This window comes from Aspergillus piperis (assembly GCF_003184755.1).
Source record: "Aspergillus piperis CBS 112811 unplaced genomic scaffold BO85scaffold_17, whole genome shotgun sequence".
Lineage (NCBI taxonomy): Eukaryota > Fungi > Ascomycota > Eurotiomycetes > Eurotiales > Aspergillaceae > Aspergillus > Aspergillus piperis.
The window spans coordinates 463,452-482,674 of record NW_020291607.1 but is presented as its reverse complement, the minus strand read 5'-3'; the positions used below and the strand labels follow the sequence as shown (position 1 = coordinate 482,674).

The 19,223-nt window shown below is 51.4% G+C and overlaps 6 protein-coding genes across 6 annotated transcripts; 1 reads left to right on the top strand and 5 right to left on the bottom strand.

Annotated features, from left to right (window-relative positions):
* Positions 1 to 271: 271 nt before the first annotated feature.
* BO85DRAFT_451916 (GPI anchored serine-threonine rich protein) lies at positions 272 to 1,928 on the bottom strand. The gene is made up of 2 exons (XM_025660701.1): positions 1,797 to 1,928; positions 272 to 1,730 (listed from the first exon to the last, which is right to left on the bottom strand). The coding sequence occupies exon 2, from the start codon at positions 1,491 to 1,493 to the stop codon at positions 525 to 527; it is 969 nt and encodes a 322-aa protein (XP_025512937.1). The 5' UTR covers positions 1,494 to 1,730; positions 1,797 to 1,928; the 3' UTR covers positions 272 to 524.
* Positions 1,929 to 3,945: 2,017 nt separating this feature from the next.
* BO85DRAFT_451912 (aldehyde dehydrogenase) lies at positions 3,946 to 6,065 on the bottom strand. The gene is made up of 4 exons (XM_025660700.1): positions 5,411 to 6,065; positions 4,939 to 5,332; positions 4,439 to 4,881; positions 3,946 to 4,361 (listed from the first exon to the last, which is right to left on the bottom strand). The coding sequence occupies exons 1-4, from the start codon at positions 5,875 to 5,877 to the stop codon at positions 4,217 to 4,219; spliced, it is 1,449 nt and encodes a 482-aa protein (XP_025512936.1). The 5' UTR covers positions 5,878 to 6,065; the 3' UTR covers positions 3,946 to 4,216.
* A 1,029-nt stretch (positions 6,066 to 7,094) lies between these two features.
* Positions 7,095 to 8,835, bottom strand: BO85DRAFT_451909 (protoglobin family protein). Its single transcript, XM_025660699.1, has 3 exons — positions 8,232 to 8,835; positions 7,905 to 8,175; positions 7,095 to 7,839 (listed from the first exon to the last, which is right to left on the bottom strand). Exons 1-3 carry the CDS (start codon positions 8,344 to 8,346, stop codon positions 7,401 to 7,403), a joined length of 825 nt encoding a protein of 274 aa, XP_025512935.1. The 5' UTR covers positions 8,347 to 8,835; the 3' UTR covers positions 7,095 to 7,400.
* Positions 8,836 to 11,915: 3,080 nt separating this feature from the next.
* BO85DRAFT_451903 (uncharacterized protein) lies at positions 11,916 to 12,922 on the bottom strand. Its single transcript, XM_025660698.1, has 2 exons — positions 12,904 to 12,922; positions 11,916 to 12,842 (listed from the first exon to the last, which is right to left on the bottom strand). The coding sequence occupies exon 2, from the start codon at positions 12,747 to 12,749 to the stop codon at positions 12,246 to 12,248; it is 504 nt and encodes a 167-aa protein (XP_025512934.1). The 5' UTR covers positions 12,750 to 12,842; positions 12,904 to 12,922; the 3' UTR covers positions 11,916 to 12,245.
* A 928-nt stretch (positions 12,923 to 13,850) lies between these two features.
* exg1 (glucan 1,3-beta-glucosidase) lies at positions 13,851 to 15,505 on the top strand. Its single transcript, XM_025660697.1, has 2 exons — positions 13,851 to 14,245; positions 14,301 to 15,505. The coding sequence occupies exons 1-2, from the start codon at positions 14,083 to 14,085 to the stop codon at positions 15,077 to 15,079; spliced, it is 942 nt and encodes a 313-aa protein (XP_025512933.1). The 5' UTR covers positions 13,851 to 14,082; the 3' UTR covers positions 15,080 to 15,505.
* Positions 15,271 to 19,198, bottom strand: BO85DRAFT_89824 (putative importin 11). The gene is made up of 8 exons (XM_025665771.1): positions 19,092 to 19,198; positions 18,799 to 18,996; positions 18,634 to 18,734; positions 18,433 to 18,570; positions 17,364 to 18,379; positions 16,837 to 17,309; positions 16,598 to 16,786; positions 15,271 to 16,532 (listed from the first exon to the last, which is right to left on the bottom strand). Exons 2-8 carry the CDS (start codon positions 18,961 to 18,963, stop codon positions 15,462 to 15,464), a joined length of 3,153 nt encoding a protein of 1,050 aa, XP_025512932.1. The 5' UTR covers positions 18,964 to 18,996; positions 19,092 to 19,198; the 3' UTR covers positions 15,271 to 15,461.
* Positions 19,199 to 19,223: the final 25 nt, after the last annotated feature.

The window sequence follows — 19,223 nt, the reverse complement described above, 5'->3', positions numbered from 1 at the left end:
TTTGCAAGTTTCAGTTTGAGATGGGGATGCGGTGTAAGCCGTTGGTATGGATACATACGTAACAAAGAATTAATAGGGCGGAGATTTAGATTAGCTTTGAAGATGAAGGGATGGATGGAAGGGAAATTGGCATCTTAGATTATCGGTCATTGATAGGATCGATGGGGGTTCGGTCCATTTAGATGAAACATTAGTGGGAGATCATTTACTTACTGTGTAGATTGTCTATCCTACGTTACTGTGTGGAAAGCCTTCTAAGGCTGATTTACGATATACTAGTAGATGTTCATGATTATTGCAGCTCTGGTATAATACAATGCTCTTATTATTACCCTTGCTCATTAACTATGGGGGTATATTGTCATAAGTAAAGAGTCGACGAATCGAATCGAATCGCTGCAAACGTAAATACTCTCAACAACTCACTCGCGCTCTTGCGCGTTCTTGTACATACAACTGTCTCAGCTAGGTACAAACCTCCATCACTTTACAAATTCCCTAAGAATGCTGGATTGCTGCTCCGCTTAGAAAGCAAGGACGGCAGCGACACCGACGGCGACGGCGCCGAGGCTGATGGCGTTGCGGTCAGCAGCACCGGTGAAGACAGGGGAGACGGAAGAGCTGCTGGCAGCAGGGGTGCCGGAGGGAGTGGCAGAGCTGCGGATGAGGCTGGCAGAGCCGGAGGCAGTGGGAGCAACGACGAAGCTGGAGGGCTTGTTGCCACCGATCACAGGGACGGAGGTGAAAGTGGGCTTGACATCGGCAGTGGCCGTGGCAGTCTCAGGGCAGATAGTGCTGGTGATCTTGCTGATGATGACGCTGGTCTCGGAAGCATCAGAGCTCACAGCAGCGGCGGCAGTGGTGCTAGTAGCAGCGGCAACAGAGGAAGAAGAAGAGTAGGCAGGGTTGGAGATGCCGAACTGGACGGAGTACTGGTACTGGCCAGTGCCCTCGACAACGAGAAGGATGCCGTAGTGGGTGGTGTCAGGCTCGAGGGTGGTGCTGGGAGTCCAAGAGTAACTGCCAGAGTTGCCGATGTCTTCGACGATGGTCTCGAGGGGGACAACGTTGGTGCTGGGGCCGCGGAGAAGGACCAGAGACACGCTACCCGAGGTAGTAGGGTCCCAGGTGATCTCGAAGGGCTTGCCAGCAGGAACAATCTGGTTCAGTTCGGGAGTGAGGATGGCATTGCCGGTGGGGCTCTGAGAGTAGTCGGGCTGAGTGTAGGCAGAGGCCAGGGCCGCAAGGGCAGAGACGAGGGCAGTGGTGAAGAAACGCATTTTTTCGATTTCACTTTCGTGTCTTGTGTGTGATGTAAAGAATGATAGTAGGTAGGGATATTGGAGAGTGTAATCCAAAGAGTGACTGGAAGTAAAACTTCGTGTATGTAGTGCAAAGGAGTGACTACCGTGGGAGAGGGCGAAAATGCGAGGGACGTCAAATCGTGAGAAGGGAAGGAGAGAAAGAGAAGGAGGAGGGGGGGAAAGGAACATTCAAGTATATGAATGATGGGGATGTGACAGGCGTAGGACAAGTCCCTTCACAGCCCCCCTCTCTCAATTCCCCCCTATGGAGGGGATGACATTCACTACAACCTACCAGGCTCCAAGCCCAACATCGCCAAATCTGCGGCTCATTTCCCGGTGGGTCAAGGGAAATTATTCTTTCTCTCAAATTGCTGATTGGGAACTTGCTCAGGAACAGCGTTCAAGACTACTGCTAGTTACCTACTATTGCATGGTTAGTCTAAGAGATGTCTGGTAAACTTTGAGAACGGTGGAATGTATGGGGCCTACCCTTCCCCGACTAAACCTTGCAAAATGAATAGGCGATGTCACCTCAAGCCAGCATGACTCTCTGACTGGCTTACACGGCGGTTTAGTCCGCTGTTAGTCCGCTTGGATCGCTCCCCTCCATCGTGGATATGCTCAAAGATACTCGGGAGGCGTGGGCCACTCAGAAAATGAGATAAATTGAGACCGCAGATACGAGGGATGAGCGGGGGTTCATCTGCCAGGGCGCTAACAGCCTAGCAATTTTAGGAGAGACATCGAATCAAGGCTCTGAGCGTGGGAGCCTAAGAGTACTGGGAGGCGGTATTTACTAAATGCTACCTGTGGGTAACAGTGTATATCCGCCTAAAACTAGGCTTGTTATTAGTACGGAATAGATCAAACTAATGCCAACGGTACCATAATCCAGAGCGTAAAAGTAAGAGAACTAGCCACGATATCGGCAAAATGGTACCATTTGACTCAGAAGAGGGTCTCAGCTCTAAGCCGGCGAAGCCGTGGGACATGTGAAACAATCATAACCTTATGTCAGACCAAGTCAGGAACAACGGAGGAACCCCGAGAACGGAGAAGGGAGGATGTTGTTGTGATGGAAGGGAAAAAGAGTTAGAAAGAGAAGTTTGTTGGTGGAACTTGGCCCGCAAGGGATTCGCGCAAAACAAACAAACACCATCATTTACCTCCTTTCCTCGTCTGCTCGTCCCTCTCCTTCCTCCTTCCAGCTTTGTTTCACTTCCAGAAGCTCGAGCGTTTTTTTTTTTCCCCTCTCACACATCTCACATTTCTGGCAAATAATATCCGGAGACTTTTCCATTCTCAATGACATAGCCCGCAGGGCAAATTACCTGGGAAATTACCCTCATGTAAATTTTACGATGGATGGATCAGTGCCCCTCATAAAGTGGTGCTTGATTGGCTTCGCCTTCCGGAGCCTTGCCAGCTTCTTCCGGTCAGTCCTGGTCTGGCACAAATGAGACATAGACACGCCACGAGGCCGAAGCGTTAATCACCGAAGTGGACAGGCACAGAGTTTAATTACCACTTCCGAATATTGGGACCAGAGGCACCCAATCCATCTCGTGTCCTCTCCTAAAGTCCAAAAGGCACCAAGGAACCTGTCCGGTGTCCCCACCCCCGTGTAATCGGATAGTCGCCTAAATTGCTACGGAGAAACACAAAAAAGTCAGGTTACTACTACTACTACTACTACCCACGTAGTCCCTCCCTTTTTTCCTCCCGCTGGCTGCAGATCAACAGATTATCAAGGGGGTTCGGAACGAGACATTCATGCTGCAAACTGACCGTTCTACAATCAAGTCCCGCAAGAGCGGTGATCAACGTCCTCAATGAAGTCATCTATGGCTATGTTGGGTGAAGATTCTCCGGTTCCTGTCGCTCATTCCTCGTTCCTGACCGGGTTAGTGGACCCTCGTTCCGACTGCCAATGCCACTAACAAGGCACGATAACTGATAACATGCCTTCCTTTCGGTCTTCCGTACCAAGAAAAAATAAAAAATGACCCGTCATACTGCGAACCTTCAAGGGACAAGCACTCCCGCAAGTATGTACCTTGCAGATCAACCAAACAAAAACAACGGGATGGCTTCCCATGAGCATTGAGCACGCCTGCCAGTGACCTTCGTGTTGGCAAGCTATCTCCGCTCGAAGCCAAATTCCGCTGCCCACACAGCATGTAGTCGTATCGCTTACCACGTGTGGGTGAGTGCAGGAATTTTCCCAGTGGCGTCGGAGACTAGTTCAAATGTCTCGGACTCCAATACCTGACCTGCAGTCTGACTGCTCATGATCCATCTGCTGTGGATATAACAGGTGGCGGAAGCTTTCTAGTTTAGTTCACGCGTTCACCAAAGACTGTCGGTGAAATTGTGATCAATTGCATCCCGGATTGGACTTATCCGAAGATGTGCATGCAGTGTTCTACACAATCCTCCGTGTACTTGCAGTCGTGCACAGTATACGACTTCCGGCGCTTGACAAAGCCTCCCAGGATACACGCTCTATTTACAGTAACAGTCGGTCGCCACCCATCAGCGAGCAGTGATAAGACTACTGGTCCAGACTTGAGAAAGGCTTGGATGCAACCGGGAGTGGCTCTTCCCGGTATCGCTAAAAAAATTAAAAAAACGAAAAGCCAAATAAGATGATGTGCTTCGTATTGCTGGGCTTTACTGAACCCTGCATTGAGTGGGTATTTCGATCAAGGGTCCAGTCCAGTCCAGTCCAGTCCCCTTCGCTGTAATAATGCCAGCCATGGTCCCAATATCGAACTATTGGCATCGGTCTACTTCATGTGGCCTCTCATTCGTCCTCCTAGTGGACGACAACTTCCCAAAGGCCTCCAATTACAAACCCGACCAGGGATCGTTGAGCGCTACGAGTCGGTGCAGTCTGCGCTCTTGCCTTATTCTACCCAAGTAATCGTCTTGGTTTGCAGCCACTCGTCGTAACCGGAGGTTCCTCCGAAGCGACCGTATCCGCTGCTCTTCCAGCCGCCATGGGGAAGAACAGGTTCGTCGTGCACGGTCAGAGAGTTTATGTGTACAGCTCTATTCATAGTCGAAAGGGGTCAGCAGATGGCACTTTCGGATCAGACGGAGAGTGATCTCGACCAACATAAACTTACCCTGCTTCAATCTGCTTGGCAACCCTGAGACCACGGAACAGGTTACCCGTAAATACCGCCGAAGTAAGGCCGTACTCCGTGTCATTGGCCAGTGTCACAGCGTCTTCCTCGCTGTCAACGACAATGAGGGATACAGTCGGGCCAAACGACTCCGTGAAGTACATGTCCATGTTCTTGGCGACATCTCCAACGATCACAGGTCGCATGCTGCTGTTGTTCAGGTCAATGGCTGCGGTGTCGCCATAGACAAGGTTGGCGCCTTTGGCAAGCGCATCCTCTACCAGCTCCTTGTTCTTTTTGACTGCAGCAGGGGCAACGAGGACCAATGCCGGCCCGTGCTTGCCAAATACTTTCTCCACCGCCTCCGCCATCATTTGCTTGAACCTGTCTGCAATAGACCGCTGTACTATAACGCGTTCCGTCGACATGCAGATTTGTCCGGACTATGTTCGAATCAGCAGGCAATTCCAGGCTAAACTGTCCAACGTCAAAGCTCTTACATGCATAAAGGATCCCAGTGCACAGCACATGGCGGCCTTTTCCAGGTTGGCATCGTCCAAGACGATGGCCGAGGCTTTGCCTCCCAGTTCGAGGAGTACCGGCTTCGTATATTTGCCGGCAGTGGACGCAATGATTGAGCCCACTGTGGTGCTACCGGTGAAATTGATCTTGCGCACAGCCGGGTGAGCGATGAGGGCGTTCGTGACCGCCGCTGCGTCCGAGGGACGGTGGTAAAGGACATTGAGACATCCCGCAGGAAGACCAGCTTCGCGATAGATGTCTCCGATTGCCCAAAAACACTTTGGGGACAGCTCTGATCCCTTCAAAATGGTTGTATTACCTACGGCGAGGGGTAGAGCAACTGCACGGGTTCCAAGGATGTAGGGAGCATTCCTACCGAGGTGATAATGTTAGCGACCATGAGACTGACGCGGAGCAAATGCCTTGTGGAAATGGAGATAGGTAATATACCAAGGCGCAATTCCTAGTACTACGCCATATGGCTGCTTGATGACCATTGCGCACTCTCCATCTTCCGAAACGGACGGCACTGTACCCTCGATAGACGGGATTCGCGCCGCGAAGTCCTTCAGGAACCCGACTCCCAGCATGAATGTTTTCTCCACAAACATACGTCCCGCACCTGTCTCCTCCATCTGATACCGAATCAATTCTTCTTTCCGGGAGAGCATAATATCCGCGGCCCTAATGAGGATATCCCTGCGGTCGTACGGCTTGGTCTTGCTCCATCCGGGGAAGGCGGCCTTCGCGGCCGCGACAGCACGGTTGGCATCATCGACTGTTGCTCCGGCGCAACGGTCAATCACCTCACCCGTCGCGGGGCTCGTGACGTCAAATATCGTCTCGGTCACAGAAGACTCGTTGTTGATCAGAAGCGGGATAACCGCGGTATTTCCGTTAGGATTTTTGGCAATCATGGCTTCTTCGAAGGTTAATTGGAGATAGAAGGGGTTGGTCTATAGGGCATTAGATTTAGAAAGGACAAGAGAGAGGGAGGGAGAGGGAGAAGAGGGTGAGATGAACAAATAGATAGAGAAGTGGAGAGACAAAAGATGAGCAAGAGGGTATGGGGTTAAGTTGAACCAACAAGCCAGGGCAAAAAAAATGAATGAGGGGAAAGGGTCAAACAGACGGGGTCAAAGACTAACAAATGGCGCGATAATGGAACAGCGCGAGACCCCAATAATCTAGTTAGTCGCAGACACTGGTTTTGCTTGCATCTGCAGCCACAGAAGTGAGGGGGCAATTTTCGGGACTTTTCCCGACGTGATGGAGCCGAAAGATTGTCAAAGATTGTCAATGATATTGCCCTTCCGGCGCATGGTTTGGAGGGCCCTCATCTGTGACTACGGAAGCTTCTGCATGTCTGCATACTAATTGGCAGGCAGATGTGCGCGTCTGTTGGAAAATGTCATCATGACTCGGTTGTTGAGTGGGGGAGACTTCCCGATGGCACATTGTGTGGATAGTCCCCCTGGATCACTCTCCCACGGTTGAAGTCGCGACTCACAACTTCATGCGTGCGGACTGCGGAATTCCTCCTTTTTCCTGCACTCCCCCCCACCCGGAGATAAGGTTGACGGTTGTAACGCTTTAGCCCCCTGTCAGCGCCGCCTCGGCTGTCACCCTCACTAGTAGTTGCAGCTGGACAACCCACAGAATTGGGTATACTACTTCAAACATCGTTGTTGTAACTGAGAGTTTCAAAGTCCTCTCACCCACAGGACGATTGCGTTAGGATCCTGCAGGTCCCATCCTCTTTTCCCTTGCTGCGAACGTTGGAGACACCAGATCGTTTGTCCCAAAGAAGTGTGTGGGCCTTACTTTCAACGAATCCAATGATCGTCAGTTTTTGGCCCCCTAGCGCAGCTGCCGCAACAGAAATTTGTCTGCTTATTGGTAGACACGGCTCGTGGCCTCCACTCCGGCAGATGCCTCAACTCGGGGTCGGTTGGGATTCAAACCAGAGTGACAGCGATGGTCTACTTGGTAGCTAAGGTGCTGACAAAAAGCAGTCGGGGACCTCTGTGCGCAGTCTCAAAAGGGACACCGATCATATTCTAGACTGCCGAGGTAGGAAGGGAGCGTCCATTACCTTCTGACTGATATACTTTGTTCTGTTCTGTTATAGACACCCTAAGAGAGGTAAGGAGAGGCATAGCCTCGACACCGAGTATGGACGTGCAGCGGATAGATCTGTCCGAGAACTGCAGGAGAAGTGATGTCACAATATCTAAATCTGGATATCTTTAATTACTATATCGCCTGTGTGAACCCCAACACCATCCATGCATGCTCCAAGACACGAACGACTTGTTTAGAAACGACAAAACCAGGAAACAAACAAGATACCCGGAACACATATGCCTGACGCCCGCTATGCTCTTTAAACCTGTATACCATCCGTGACGTTCTATTACCATCCAGACAACCGACTGTTTCAGTTAGACCCGGCCCAAATCTTGGTTTCCGACGCCGGCTTCGCCATATCTGCGAAGGGGCATGCCGGGGTTGAAGTAGGGACCGTGCCACTGTGAATGCTTGAGCGGTCATCCTCACTCGAGCTTGCAGAGGTGCTGCTGTTATCGCCCAGGATCTTCTTTTCACCCAGATATCCTTCTTTTTCGTCAACCATTATCTCCGACATCTCATCGGCATACTCCTCGCCATCTCTGATTCTCCACTTGGCGAAGAGGTCGTTCTGGATCCAGATGATTTTGCTGATGGCGCGAACCAGGGCGGTCTTGCGAGGGAGAGACAGGTGAGGATGTGACATGAGGGCTTCGGTGAAGATATCTTGAATAAATCCGAGGCAAGCGCCGATATGGATGTATTCGATGTTGAGCGAGTACAGACGTTCCTGGGCAGTGTGCATCATTCTATGACCGTTAGTGTCACATGATACTTTGTATACACTGACCGGCTAAGAGATAGGAAGACATACCCAACTTTGTTCAAGTACCGCCAGAATTCCATCTGGGAAGGGTCGGAACACAGCTTAATCAAGTACCAACGCAAAAACATCTTGCGACGTTGGATCTGGGGGCTTTCTTCTGTGAAGAACTCCTCAACTGGGGTATCGTCGGCGGTATCTCTAGTGTGGAAGGCACGAGCGGTGATGTCGGACTCGAGAAGTTTCTTATAAACGATGTTGACCACGGCAGGGATCAGGGCCTTGATATACTTGGAGCCTGCCACCAATGCCTCGACGTCACCTACACCCATGCGGTTAGTTGATGACTGAAGGCAACGAGGTTGCAAGTGGACGAACTTGAATTGAAGTCCAGGAAGTCTCGCAGGTACGTGATGCGCGCCTCTAGGCGGGTGTACAGGGCTTTGCGGTCGACATGCTTCATTGGTCGATTGGGCTCGCGAGTGAATTCCATTTTGGGAGCCTCGGCTTTGCAGGAGGGTGTATGAGTGGATATTCGAGGAACAGGTAATATAGAAAGATGTCTCGGTTAGATCGAGAGGGGCGGTTGATTGCTTTTCACGAACCCCTGGGGTCAAATCGAAGCTTGGAAGGTCGAAGATGGAAAAATGGGAGGACTGAGATTTTGTGGGAGGCATGGAGACATCATGCGATTATATAGGGTTGGCTAAGGATGCATGGCCACTGGACTGGATATCAAATGGGAGACCCAACACATGGATGTTAGTCAAGCAAGTCCGACATCCGACCCTCCTCCACGCGGGAAGGGGGGAGGGAGGGAGAAGAGCGGACCCATCGTGATGGTGGGCACAAGGGAAAAAAGCAAGACAACGGGGTTTCAGGCTAGGAGAGGAAAGAGACCCAAGTTCCAACATCAGCCCAGACAGCGCGCAACGGCCACGGGGGATCCCGAACCTTGGCGATATTATTCCCTGCCGTCAGTATCTGGTGCCTTGAGGAGTCTTGGTGGTCTGATGCGGCCTTTAAACCGACTTAGTGCACCTGATGCTGATGGTTTTTATTTTTATTCTTATTTTAATCTTTTTAGTTTGTTCGTCCTAACACGCTTACACAGTATCTATGAGATTATACCACCTTCTGCTTCAATTCTTTGATCACAGCCTGCTGTTCTGGCCGGGACAGAAACAAGAAAAGGCCACTCAACCGGCAGTGTCGGGCCAGACTCTTCATGACAGTCTGGAGCCGTGGGGCAATTCGACGCAGCTGATTGACAGCCTACAGATTTTCTCAGTAACCACGACACAACAAAGAGGAACAGAAAAAAGCAAAAATGCATCAAAAAAAATTATGATGAGCAAGAGGGTCGTCTAATTCAAGGCTCCAGAAAATTGACTTTGGAGAGAAGATGCTACTAGTGCAAAGGAAGCTGCCGAATGACACGCTCGCCCAAAGGTCGATGGCACAACCCAGTGAGGGTCCGCTAATTGATGGACAGCTAATCGGAATGGCTGCAAATAATCTCGATGCTTCCCTGTAAGGGCGCTTAGGCGGGAAGAAGAGAGGAAGAAGGGGCAAACGCCTCAGAACATCGGGAATAACGCCCTCTCAGTCGTCATCTGGGCTCCAACCCTTTCTCCGCCGGGCTCAAAACGAGTCGGAGCCGATGCGCGACCGAGTCTAAACATGGACCGCGGTGGTATTTCTCATCTTCACTACTAGTTAACTACGGAGTACTGCGACTTTCATCTTCGCTCGTGACCCCTACCCCTGCTCCGTCTTCAAGGAATGTCTAGATAGATGAGTGAGTCTGTGGTCAACCGATGCATCAATTTGATTAACCAGAACTCTGTCTCTCCTTGCGACCAAAGTCAGATATATTGCCCCGTATATTAATGTGAGGTATCTCTCTCTTCTGTCCAGCCCAAAAAGTGTCGAGGATGTGATCTGTCGGGGCGGGTGACTAAGCTCTGTTCCGATTGGCTGTGCTGCAGTTGATCGCGTCGAACCGGGTTCTCCTTAAAACATCAGGCCATATAGACATATTCCATCCAAACTCAACCAACTGAGGTCTCCCGTGGATCACACGACTCTCGGATTGCCTTTCCGTTGTCCTCCTCACTCTGAGTGCAATCGCTGCTTCACCAGTATGCTATCGTCATCGTCATCCTTAGATGGAGTCTGACCCCTCACATCATCGCTGGGCACTTTCGCTTACCCGGCAGTTGAGAAGATCGTACGAAGTAGTAGTCAATCTTACAACCTCCTCCTATCTTAGTCTACTTACCTTGCCATCATCTGGCCTGAGACGCTCCACTACAAGCTATGATGTCAACCTGACCAATCACTGGTTCAGCGTGCGTATGGCTCTAATTCTGCTCCAACACCATAATAGTGTCTGCCAGTGCAGGCAATATTCTCTTCCTCCCTTCCTGTGGAGTCCGTAATGCTAATGGAAATGGTGCCCCATAGTAGCCGACCGCGTGGGCAAACCATCTTGGGCAACCAAATCATTCCCAGCTCCACAGATTACAAGCTTTCCGGATGGTCTTTTCCTTGCAGACCGTGGGTAGTCATAGTACTCACATCCATTCGCTTGAATACAACTTCCTTGAATGGCTACAGGGCCGTGGGCAACATACGAAGCAGGAGGTTCCCGTGTGTTCGAGGCCAGCCTCACAGACTTCCGGTCCGCTGCGGTCCAGTGCCGTTGAAACGAATGGGTCGGTTCACCCGCCAAATGGATACCTGCTACACAATTCGATACGCTGGTTATACCCGGCAACTGGATTCCACTGACGGGTATTGTTTCCCCTTGGAAGTGGAATGGCTAATTTGGAGAAAAATCCCGTCACATCTGCGCCGACTCGGCCGGGCACCAAAGGCCTGATGTCCGAATATGGTTATCTGACCCTAGTCCACTAGACGCTACGCATCAGCACATCGAATGTTGATTGCTTCCGAGATGCAGGCGGCCGCCAAGAACCGTGTGGTAGTCCCTACCGTTAACTGCCCATCTTAAGTAAAGATCCATGGTCATTATTCGCTGATCAGCAACAGTTCCGTTCGCTAGATCCAAACCAGAGATCTCGACAAAGAACGTCGGACTCTTTTCCATTTGCCTTCCATTAGGGGTCCGCCTCCAATGATTTCTTGCTCTGCCATCCCAGTCCACCTACTGTCCTTGGTCCTGGGCTAGGTGAAACGTATGCGAAATCACGGATCTGATCTACAGGCACATATTACAGGAGCGTCGGTACCGGAGAAAAGAGTTGCTACTCGCGTGCGCACTGACAGGTACGGTCACCGCTCTTTCTTTTGTTGATACGTACTCGTGACTACAGATGAAAGCGCCGCTGTCGCCACGATCGGCATTTCTGAAACCACCGTTAGGCATGTTTTGCCATTGTCTTGATGGTCCGACTGATAGCAGAAGCGGAGTAGCAGTCGTACGTAGGGGTTATGTTACTATGGGTCTCCAATGCGTGGTTCCGAGTTCCGAGAGACTTGGATCTGAGCTTTTAGTAATGGCATCTACGGTATTCGAGGGTTAAGGAGAGCAACAGCAAGCAGTCACATAATCTAACTAATTCGAGAGCGGAAGGGTGGGTAAAACGAGACATGAAGCTTCAACCCGAAAGTTTGTGAGGTCCTACCACAGCCTCCTCAACCACATGGTCCATGTGCTCAACCTTGACCTGCGTAGGCAGAAGTCTCATCCGCCGCCCTGTTCGGGGAGCCGGTAAGTAATGTCCATCTGAATATGGCAAAGGAGTATTCGCCAACCAAGTTGGCACAAACAAGGCCACACTAGACGGGATGGCGGCGAGGCGGTCCGGATCTCTGAGCCGACTTAGCGTCGGCAGTTGGGTTGTTCATCGTCACCATGCTCAGGGGCAAGGGCATTTCTCAGATGTGGTGGCTCTCTATTCCTCCGTTCTCTTCCGTATAACTAGCAGCATTACTTGCTCCATAAGTGGCTCGGCCTGGTCCCCAGCCGCATACGTCAACCGGGCAATTCTCCGCATTAGTATCCGCCCCCTAGCCTCGAAGGAGAAAAAAAGCGCTTTGAGTTCTTTATCCGAGTCCAATGAAGTTGACTCGAGCTCATGATTTGTCCAGAAGGCTTGTTAAACAGGGCTTCTAGATGATAGGACTGGATTCCACCATTTAGTATAGAAGTGGGCATTGGGTCTTTGGGGGGCCATAGTTCCCCTGAAATATAATCACAGTCCCCATATTGATTCGATTGGTGGTAGAGTATGAAAGGATGGAGGATGATTCACCCCTAATTATTCAGGTGTTCGTCCACTTCAAGACACTATCGACCGTTGGAATCCACTGCGGCTGAGGTATGGAGTCTGGAGGAATAGTTAACCAAGGGAAAGCTGTTAGTCATTTAATTGCTGTTGCCTGACGCGAACTCCTGGGGCGTGCCTGGGAAGGAGGTTGAAGTAAGTTCCTTGGCAGGGTGATGAGCCGGTCACTCGTTTGAACTCCTGATCTCGTACCATGGTCCAATTGGGGAGATCTATGCGTCGTAATGATGAAGACGCAACTTGTTTCGGATTCCAGATTCAACTTGGATGCGCGGGGAGCAAAGTTCCAGCTTGGAAGGGGGCCACGTGATGGGGTGTCACCGGATCCGTCCCCGCCATGTTCTAGTTCTTCTACTTGCTCTTGGGCTTTTAACCTTTCCCTCTTCATTCCTTTCCTTCGATACTTACTTTCCTCGTCTTGGCTCGGCGCTATCCTCTGGTAATTGCCTTCCGGATCTGTATCCTCTTCCTCTGGATACTCGCCGGATCGAGCATCACACAATGACTTGCCACGTTGCTCACGCGGAGATGTTACCCACCCCCAGAATAGTACGCAACAATAGACATCGAACAGCTCCATGCGGATGAAGACGACGATGGTTGCTCTTGACGATGATACCGCAGGTCATGCGCACTGCATAGCAGTTGCATTGACCCCTGGCTACATGTAAGGCTACTGCACCTATTAGCTGGGTTATTGGTGAAGATGTTACACCGCGGCAGAGTCTCTCTACCTTGCCTCCCCTGGCCGACAGTGGCTGTAAATGCCCAAAACGATGCAAATGCCGCATCTGTGCCTTGAGAACGAGTCTTGGCTGGGCCGTTCCTTCCTCCACCACGCGAATTGAGTGGTAGAGTCCTCCCATCCAAACCATAGATGGGTAAGGACCTAGCAAATCTTGACTGCGAGTGTCCGGCTCACTCTTATATCACCAGTGCTCAGTTTCTCTCCTCCTTTCCACTGTTTATATTCTTCAAATCTATTGCACTGTCAGAGTGACTTCACTAGCGCCTAAGTCCACGTATCCTGTATTTCCATGCAGCCGGCCTGAATCGATATCCAACACATCAATAAGTCTTACTTCAGGGCTAAGTCTAGACAGCTTTCTGTTGTCATTGCGGTGCTGTAACATTGTCGACGACACGGGAAAGTAGAGACAACCTGTTCTCCACATTTTCTATTGTGGATCATTCTCCCTCAACCTTATCTACTATCCTTACGAGCACCGCTTTGTCGTGCATCTGCTTTCGGTGGGTCTCATCTCACGATCAAGTGCGGAGATCGTGGTTGACTTGGAGATCGGCATCTGCAAACAGACCAGTTGATATTAAGATTTCTGCAGATCATTTGGCGATCCAGATCTGAGAGACGGCTTGTCGTTTGCTTGCGGTCGATTGGCAGCCAGCGTGTTCAGCCTCCTCTACTTAAAGCAGGCGAATTCCATCCTATCCGGTGCTGGCTTCCCATAGACGGCATTATCCTATCCCAGCCTTCTGATAATTTTCGCTGATTCTTCATCCGAACCGTGTCTCAATATGTTTGTGGAAGGTGTAAAGAAGGCGCTTTTGGCGTTGTCTCTTTTGGCTGCTAGTGCACAAGCTGTGCCGCGAGTGTGAGTCGTGCCGGATATGTCCAGCTTCTCCCTTCTGTTTGTGGTCGTTGACTTACTGTTGAGTATAGGCGCCGGCAAAACAACGCAAGCTCTTTCGATTACAAGAGTCAGATAGTCCGAGGTGTCAATCTAGGTGGCTGGCTGGTGACCGAGCCATGGATTACACCTTCACTTTATGACAGTACTGGGGGTGGCGCGGTAGATGAATGGACCCTGTGTCAGACGCTGGGCCAGGACGAAGCTAAGGCCAAATTGTCGTCTCACTGGAGCTCGTTCGTCACGCAAAGTGATTTTGATCGTATGGCTCAGGCAGGACTGAATCATGTCCGCATCCCTATTGGATACTGGGCCGTTGCTCCCATTGATGGTGAGCCATATGTCAGCGGTCAGATCGACTATCTCGACCAGGCGGTCACCTGGGCTAGAGCTGCTGGTCTCAAGGTTGTCGTTGATCTGCATGGTGGTAAGCTGTGAGATTTCATGCGCAATTCATTTCTGGGTTGCTGACAGAAACATAGCGCCGGGCTCTCAGAATGGTTTTGACAATAGTGGACACCGAGGCCCCATCCAATGGCAGCAAGGGAACACGGTCAACCAGACTATGACCGCATTTGACGCCCTTGCAAGGCGTTACGCTCAGTCCGATACCGTCACAGCGATCGAGGCCATCAACGAACCCAACATTCCTGGTGGCGTAGACGAGGGTGGCCTCAAGAACTACTATTACAGCGCTTTGGCCGATGTCCAGCGTCTCAACCCCTCTACTACCTTATTCATGTCGGACGGCTTTCAGCCTGTAGAGTCCTGGAACGGCTTCATGCAGGGTAGCAATGTTGCCATGGATACGCATCACTATCAAGTATTTGACACCGGTTTGCTTTCTATGAGCATCGATGACCATGTCAAAACGGCGTGTTCTCTCGCCACACAGCACACGATGCAATCAGATAAGCCCGTCGTCGTGGGTGAATGGACCGGTGCTCTGACTGACTGTGCCAAATATCTCAACGGCGTTGGTAATGCCGCTCGCTACGATGGCACGTACATGTCCACCACCAAGTACGGTGACTGCACGGGCAAGAGCACGGGTTCTGTAGCTGATTTCTCAGCTGAAGAGAAAGCGAACACCCGTCGTTACATTGAGGCTCAGCTGGAGGCTTACGAGATGAAGAGCGGATGGCTCTTCTGGACCTGGAAGACCGAGGGTGCCCCAGGATGGGACATGCAAGACCTTCTGGCTAACCAACTCTTCCCTACCTCGCCTACTGATAGACAATACCCCCACCAGTGTTCTTGAACGGTCAACTTGGTATTTGAACGTTTGGATTCTACTCTAAGATATCCTTGGTCATTCTTTCATATTCGTCGTGATTCATAAATGGGCTTAACCCGTCTGGTACTGATGTTTACTGAGTCTTGCATTCCTTATTATTATGGTTACCTTTTCCTCTACACTACTTACTAAAGTCAGACTCGCATGATAATTTCATTGCTCAGCTCTGAAGTCAGAGCTACTATCTATGTAAGGGGTATTCAACTATGTAGAGTATGCTATCCCATAAAGATGCAAGTTACTGTCCAGTAGACGATATGACACACGGGCGAACACAAATGTCAAGTCACCACTCTCTCCCTTCCAACCCTTCCTACCATCCACAAATCTCAACGTAATTCCAGATCTACAACAACCCCAAAGCCCCAAACGACGCAACCACCTCCCGATCAACATTAAGCAACCACTCCTCCTGGAACCTCTGCTCCCCACCACACCCGACAATCAACGAATGCAATCTCTCCCGAATAAAGTCTCGAATATTGACCTTATGCAGCACATCCTCGTTATCCCATTCCCTACGCCGCACATTCTCCGGCGGCTCATGCTCATCAACAGCCCCCGTCTGGGCATTATTCCAGTAGATCAAGTAATCACTACCCCCACGAGGATCATCAGTATTACCCCCACTACCATCGTGTGCGCCTTCGGCGAGTTCAGTGACGATGTCGGTCCACATGGTTAGATAGGACTGGAGGTTATTGAGAAGATAAGACGGGGGCTGAGAGTCCGGTCCGTTGATGGTAAGGAGTTGAGTGAGGGCCAGAGCGTGGAGTTTCTTCTGGGTGGAGCTGCCGATGTTATCGTAGTGGAGGAACCATTCTGTGAGGAGCCATGAGAGGACGGATTCCTCGGGACTGTTGGTGGCGGCGGAGACGGCGGACGTGAAGATCTTGGGGTAGGCGAGGGCGAGACGCGCCAGGACGGAGAAGTAGTCTGTTTCGACGACGCCGTAGACGGAGGTTTGTTTGCGGTTCGGGCCGGTGGTTTGGCTGGCTTCGTGGGCGGAGTGGAGGCCTTCGAGCAGGGCGGGCAGGAAGGAGCTGTCGAGGAGGGAGCGTGTGATGATGCTGTAGGTGGTTTCGCTGCCGTTGTCGACGGTGTTGGCGCCGCGGAGGAGAAGTTCGACGAGGCGGGGGACGACGCCGAGGCGTTGCTTGGTGGTGAGTTTTAGGAGGGTTTCGAAGGAGACGAGGAGGGGGAAGCGGATGCGGTCGCTGAGGATTTCTTGTGGGGCGAGCAGGATGTAGGATTCGGCGATTTGGAGCGCCTGGGGGACGCTGTCGGTCGCGGCTTCGAAGATGGGGAAGAGGGCTGGGATCAGCGAGAGGATTTCGGGGGAGGCGGGGGCCGGCGTTTGCATTAGGATGGCGGACCAGAGGTCGAGGGCTTCGTCAAGGAGGTAGATGAGGGTTTCCTGGGGTGCGGCGGTTAGATGGGTTGGGTGAGGGATGGATTGGAGGGGGAAGGGGGGATGCTTACAGAGCCTGGTTCGACGGAGTTCTGGATGAGAGGCAGAATCAGGGAGTGGTATCTGACGGATTCCTGCTTGAGGGAGTGGATTAGGGATGAAAGCAGCGTTAGGATGGCTTGCTTCATCAGATGCTCCTCGCCGGAGCTCTCCCATAGCGGGGGCAGTAAGGACAAGATTTGGTCCGAGAAGGGTGCGATCTACTCGGTTGTTAGAGGTGTGGAGCAGGTAAGGTGAGGATGGCACTTACGTGGTCTTCCATCTTCACAACTGCCATTCGGACTGTGTCGAGAAGTCCCATCTTGGTCTCTGAAAGTTCGACTTCTTGGACAAGAGACATTAGGTCTTGCAGGATGGCCGGTGCATACGGCAGGAACTCAGTAGGGGAGAACTCGAAGGGGTCGAGCACGTTCTTGAGCTGCCGTCCGGCGGTAATGCGGACCACCAGGTCGTTCAACGGGTCTTGCTTGCTGAGAAGATGCTGGAAGATCTGGTAGATGGCGTTCCTGTTGAGCTCACTGGACTTTACGGGGACCCACTGGCCCAAGACGATGGCTATACGTCTCCGGAGGACATTGTATCCCTGCTCTTGGATTTGGACTTCGGGCACAAGTGTCGTCTCAAGAAACTTGTTGAAGTCCAAATGTTGCTCCAGACTGGCTGCAGACAGGCCAATGGCGGCGTACAAGGAATCCTTCAACAGGACGTCGTGATTATCAGGGCCTATTGAGATCGTTAGTGATATGCTTCTGGAATGGCTCGGTGGAGGTTGCTTACTTGCGAAGTTGTAGAAGACGGTCAAAAGACGCGGAATGAGCAACTCCTTGAAATGGATGACGAGGTCAAGGAAGAGCTTCTCGGAGCACGACCGGATGGAGAATTCCCAGGCCTCGGCAATATCCTCCTCCTTCCTCTCCCACTCTTCAGGATCTTCCTCCCACTCCTGGAAGTCGTTCTTCCTGAACCGGAAGAACTGGGTGACGAGAAGCTCCATGACGTTGACGACGAAATCATGGGTAAACAGCTGGGCCTTGATGAGTTCCACGGACTGTTTCTTCTCCTCCTTGTCTTGCGGTGTCTGGTACTTAAATGTCTGCGCCGGGTTGAAGGCCATCTTGGAGCAAGCCCTGATCAGAAGGAGAGCCCTGAGGCCAGTCTTCTCCATCAGGGACTTTCCCTCTGACTCACCATCCCCGCCCAATTGACTGTAGTTTTCTCCCAACTTGACTACTAGGGTCCAGTAGGACTGGACAAGCGGTATACTGTCCGGGAGCAACGCAAAAGATGCCGGGCGATCCTTGGCCATTTCGACGTGAAGCTTGGAAAGTTGCAACAAGTGTTTCTCGACTGCCCTATGGATTGGCTCCGACATTGTGGCGGGGCCATTGATAAATCCCAGGAATCTACTGAAGTGGGTATGGGTCAGGACCCAGAAGTCACAGATATCCTTATCGCGATTGGGGTGTTCATATCCGGCGATAACGAGACGTCGGATGACCTTGAGAGAGACCAAGCTTTGCTCGATCACCTCTAGCAACGATGCCTCATCAAAGCCCCCTTGTTCCAGGTTAATAGCCCAGTTGTTCACCTTGTCCACGTATATGCTCCCCAACAGATGGAAAATTTCTGGAGAAACAGATTGTAGATTCGCGCGGGTTCTCTGCAGACGGGCCGTTGACAATTCTTTGATGATTTGTAGGAGGATGATAAGGGTCCGGGGCAATTGCAACGGGTTCGCGCCAGGCTGGGTAGACGAGCGGAGGAGGGCAATGAGTGAGGTGATAGCATCCGGCCTAGACATGATCAATAACAATGCAAGGTAAATTCCCAGCGCGTCCGCACTCACCAGTCCTGAGGAAATTCATAGCGCATGATCTTAGCGATCATCAACGCATTGTGAAGAGCCAGAAGAGGAGCCGGCTCGACGACACCCGCTTGTAAGGCCCTAGTCTTTATGCGTTCTTTTTCTTCCTTTTTGATGGCACTTGAGGAGGTCAGTCTGTTGTTGCACAACGTATCGATCCGAGGGGGGTAAAAACGCGCATACTTTGTCGCAGTCTTTCGCCAATACTTGTCGATGCCGTTCTTCAACTGGATGATGGAGAGGTAGCGAACTTCAGGGGGAACAGAATGGTCCAGAAATACATCCTGCACTGCGTGAGCATAGAGTGGTAGAGAAAAGCACAAGGTGGAGGGAAGCTGAGGTATATACCTGAAGCGAAGTATAGTAACCCTCCTGCTTCTCCCAATTCTGGAGTTGCTGGGTGCCCGATTGCACCTGTTGCTGAGTTGAGCTAGCTGCAAGAACCAGTGCATTGAGAACATTATGCGGGGTCAGGGGGTTGGCCTCCCCAGCCAACTCGACGATTGGGGCCATTGTATGGGATGTATAATTGTCGGCAGCTTGAAGCTGTCAAGGAGGGGGGATGTTACTACTACTACAAAGTAGTAGCTCGGAAGGTAATTGGATCCAAACCGAAGAACGGCCAGAACAGGGCCTCTGACCACTTGATATATAGATGGGACAGAGATATAGGCTTGGTGTCTCAAATCCCGGCTGTCGACACGAAATCGGATCCTTTGACGGGGAAGGGAGCAAAGCAACAATGAAGGCCAAGGCAAGCTTCGCCGCCAGTC

Coding starts and splice junctions, on each gene's coding strand:
- BO85DRAFT_451909 (XM_025660699.1), bottom strand. CDS start 8,346: ATGGAATTCACTCGCGAGCCCAATCGACCAATGAAGCATGTCGACCGC. Junction 8,176..8,231: donor CTTCCTGGACTTCAATTCAA/GTTCGTCCACTT, acceptor GCATGGGTGTAG/GTGACGTCGAGGCATTGGTG. Junction 7,840..7,904: donor CGGTACTTGAACAAAGTTGG/GTATGTCTTCCT, acceptor TAACGGTCATAG/AATGATGCACACTGCCCAGG.
- BO85DRAFT_451916 (XM_025660701.1), bottom strand. CDS start 1,493: ATGTTCCTTTCCCCCCCTCCTCCTTCTCTTTCTCTCCTTCCCTTCTCA.
- exg1 (XM_025660697.1), top strand. CDS start 14,083: ATGGCTCAGGCAGGACTGAATCATGTCCGCATCCCTATTGGATACTGG. Junction 14,246..14,300: donor TGTCGTTGATCTGCATGGTG/GTAAGCTGTGAG, acceptor ACAGAAACATAG/CGCCGGGCTCTCAGAATGGT.
- BO85DRAFT_89824 (XM_025665771.1), bottom strand. CDS start 18,963: ATGGCCCCAATCGTCGAGTTGGCTGGGGAGGCCAACCCCCTGACCCCG. Junction 18,380..18,432: donor TATGAATTTCCTCAGGACTG/GTGAGTGCGGAC, acceptor GATCATGTCTAG/GCCGGATGCTATCACCTCAC. Junction 16,533..16,597: donor ACTCCGTCGAACCAGGCTCT/GTAAGCATCCCC, acceptor GCCGCACCCCAG/GAAACCCTCATCTACCTCCT.
- BO85DRAFT_451903 (XM_025660698.1), bottom strand. CDS start 12,749: ATGGAGCTGTTCGATGTCTATTGTTGCGTACTATTCTGGGGGTGGGTA.
- BO85DRAFT_451912 (XM_025660700.1), bottom strand. CDS start 5,877: ATGATTGCCAAAAATCCTAACGGAAATACCGCGGTTATCCCGCTTCTG. Junction 4,882..4,938: donor CACTGGGATCCTTTATGCAT/GTAAGAGCTTTG, acceptor ATTCGAACATAG/TCCGGACAAATCTGCATGTC. Junction 4,362..4,438: donor GCCAAGCAGATTGAAGCAGG/GTAAGTTTATGT, acceptor GACTATGAATAG/AGCTGTACACATAAACTCTC.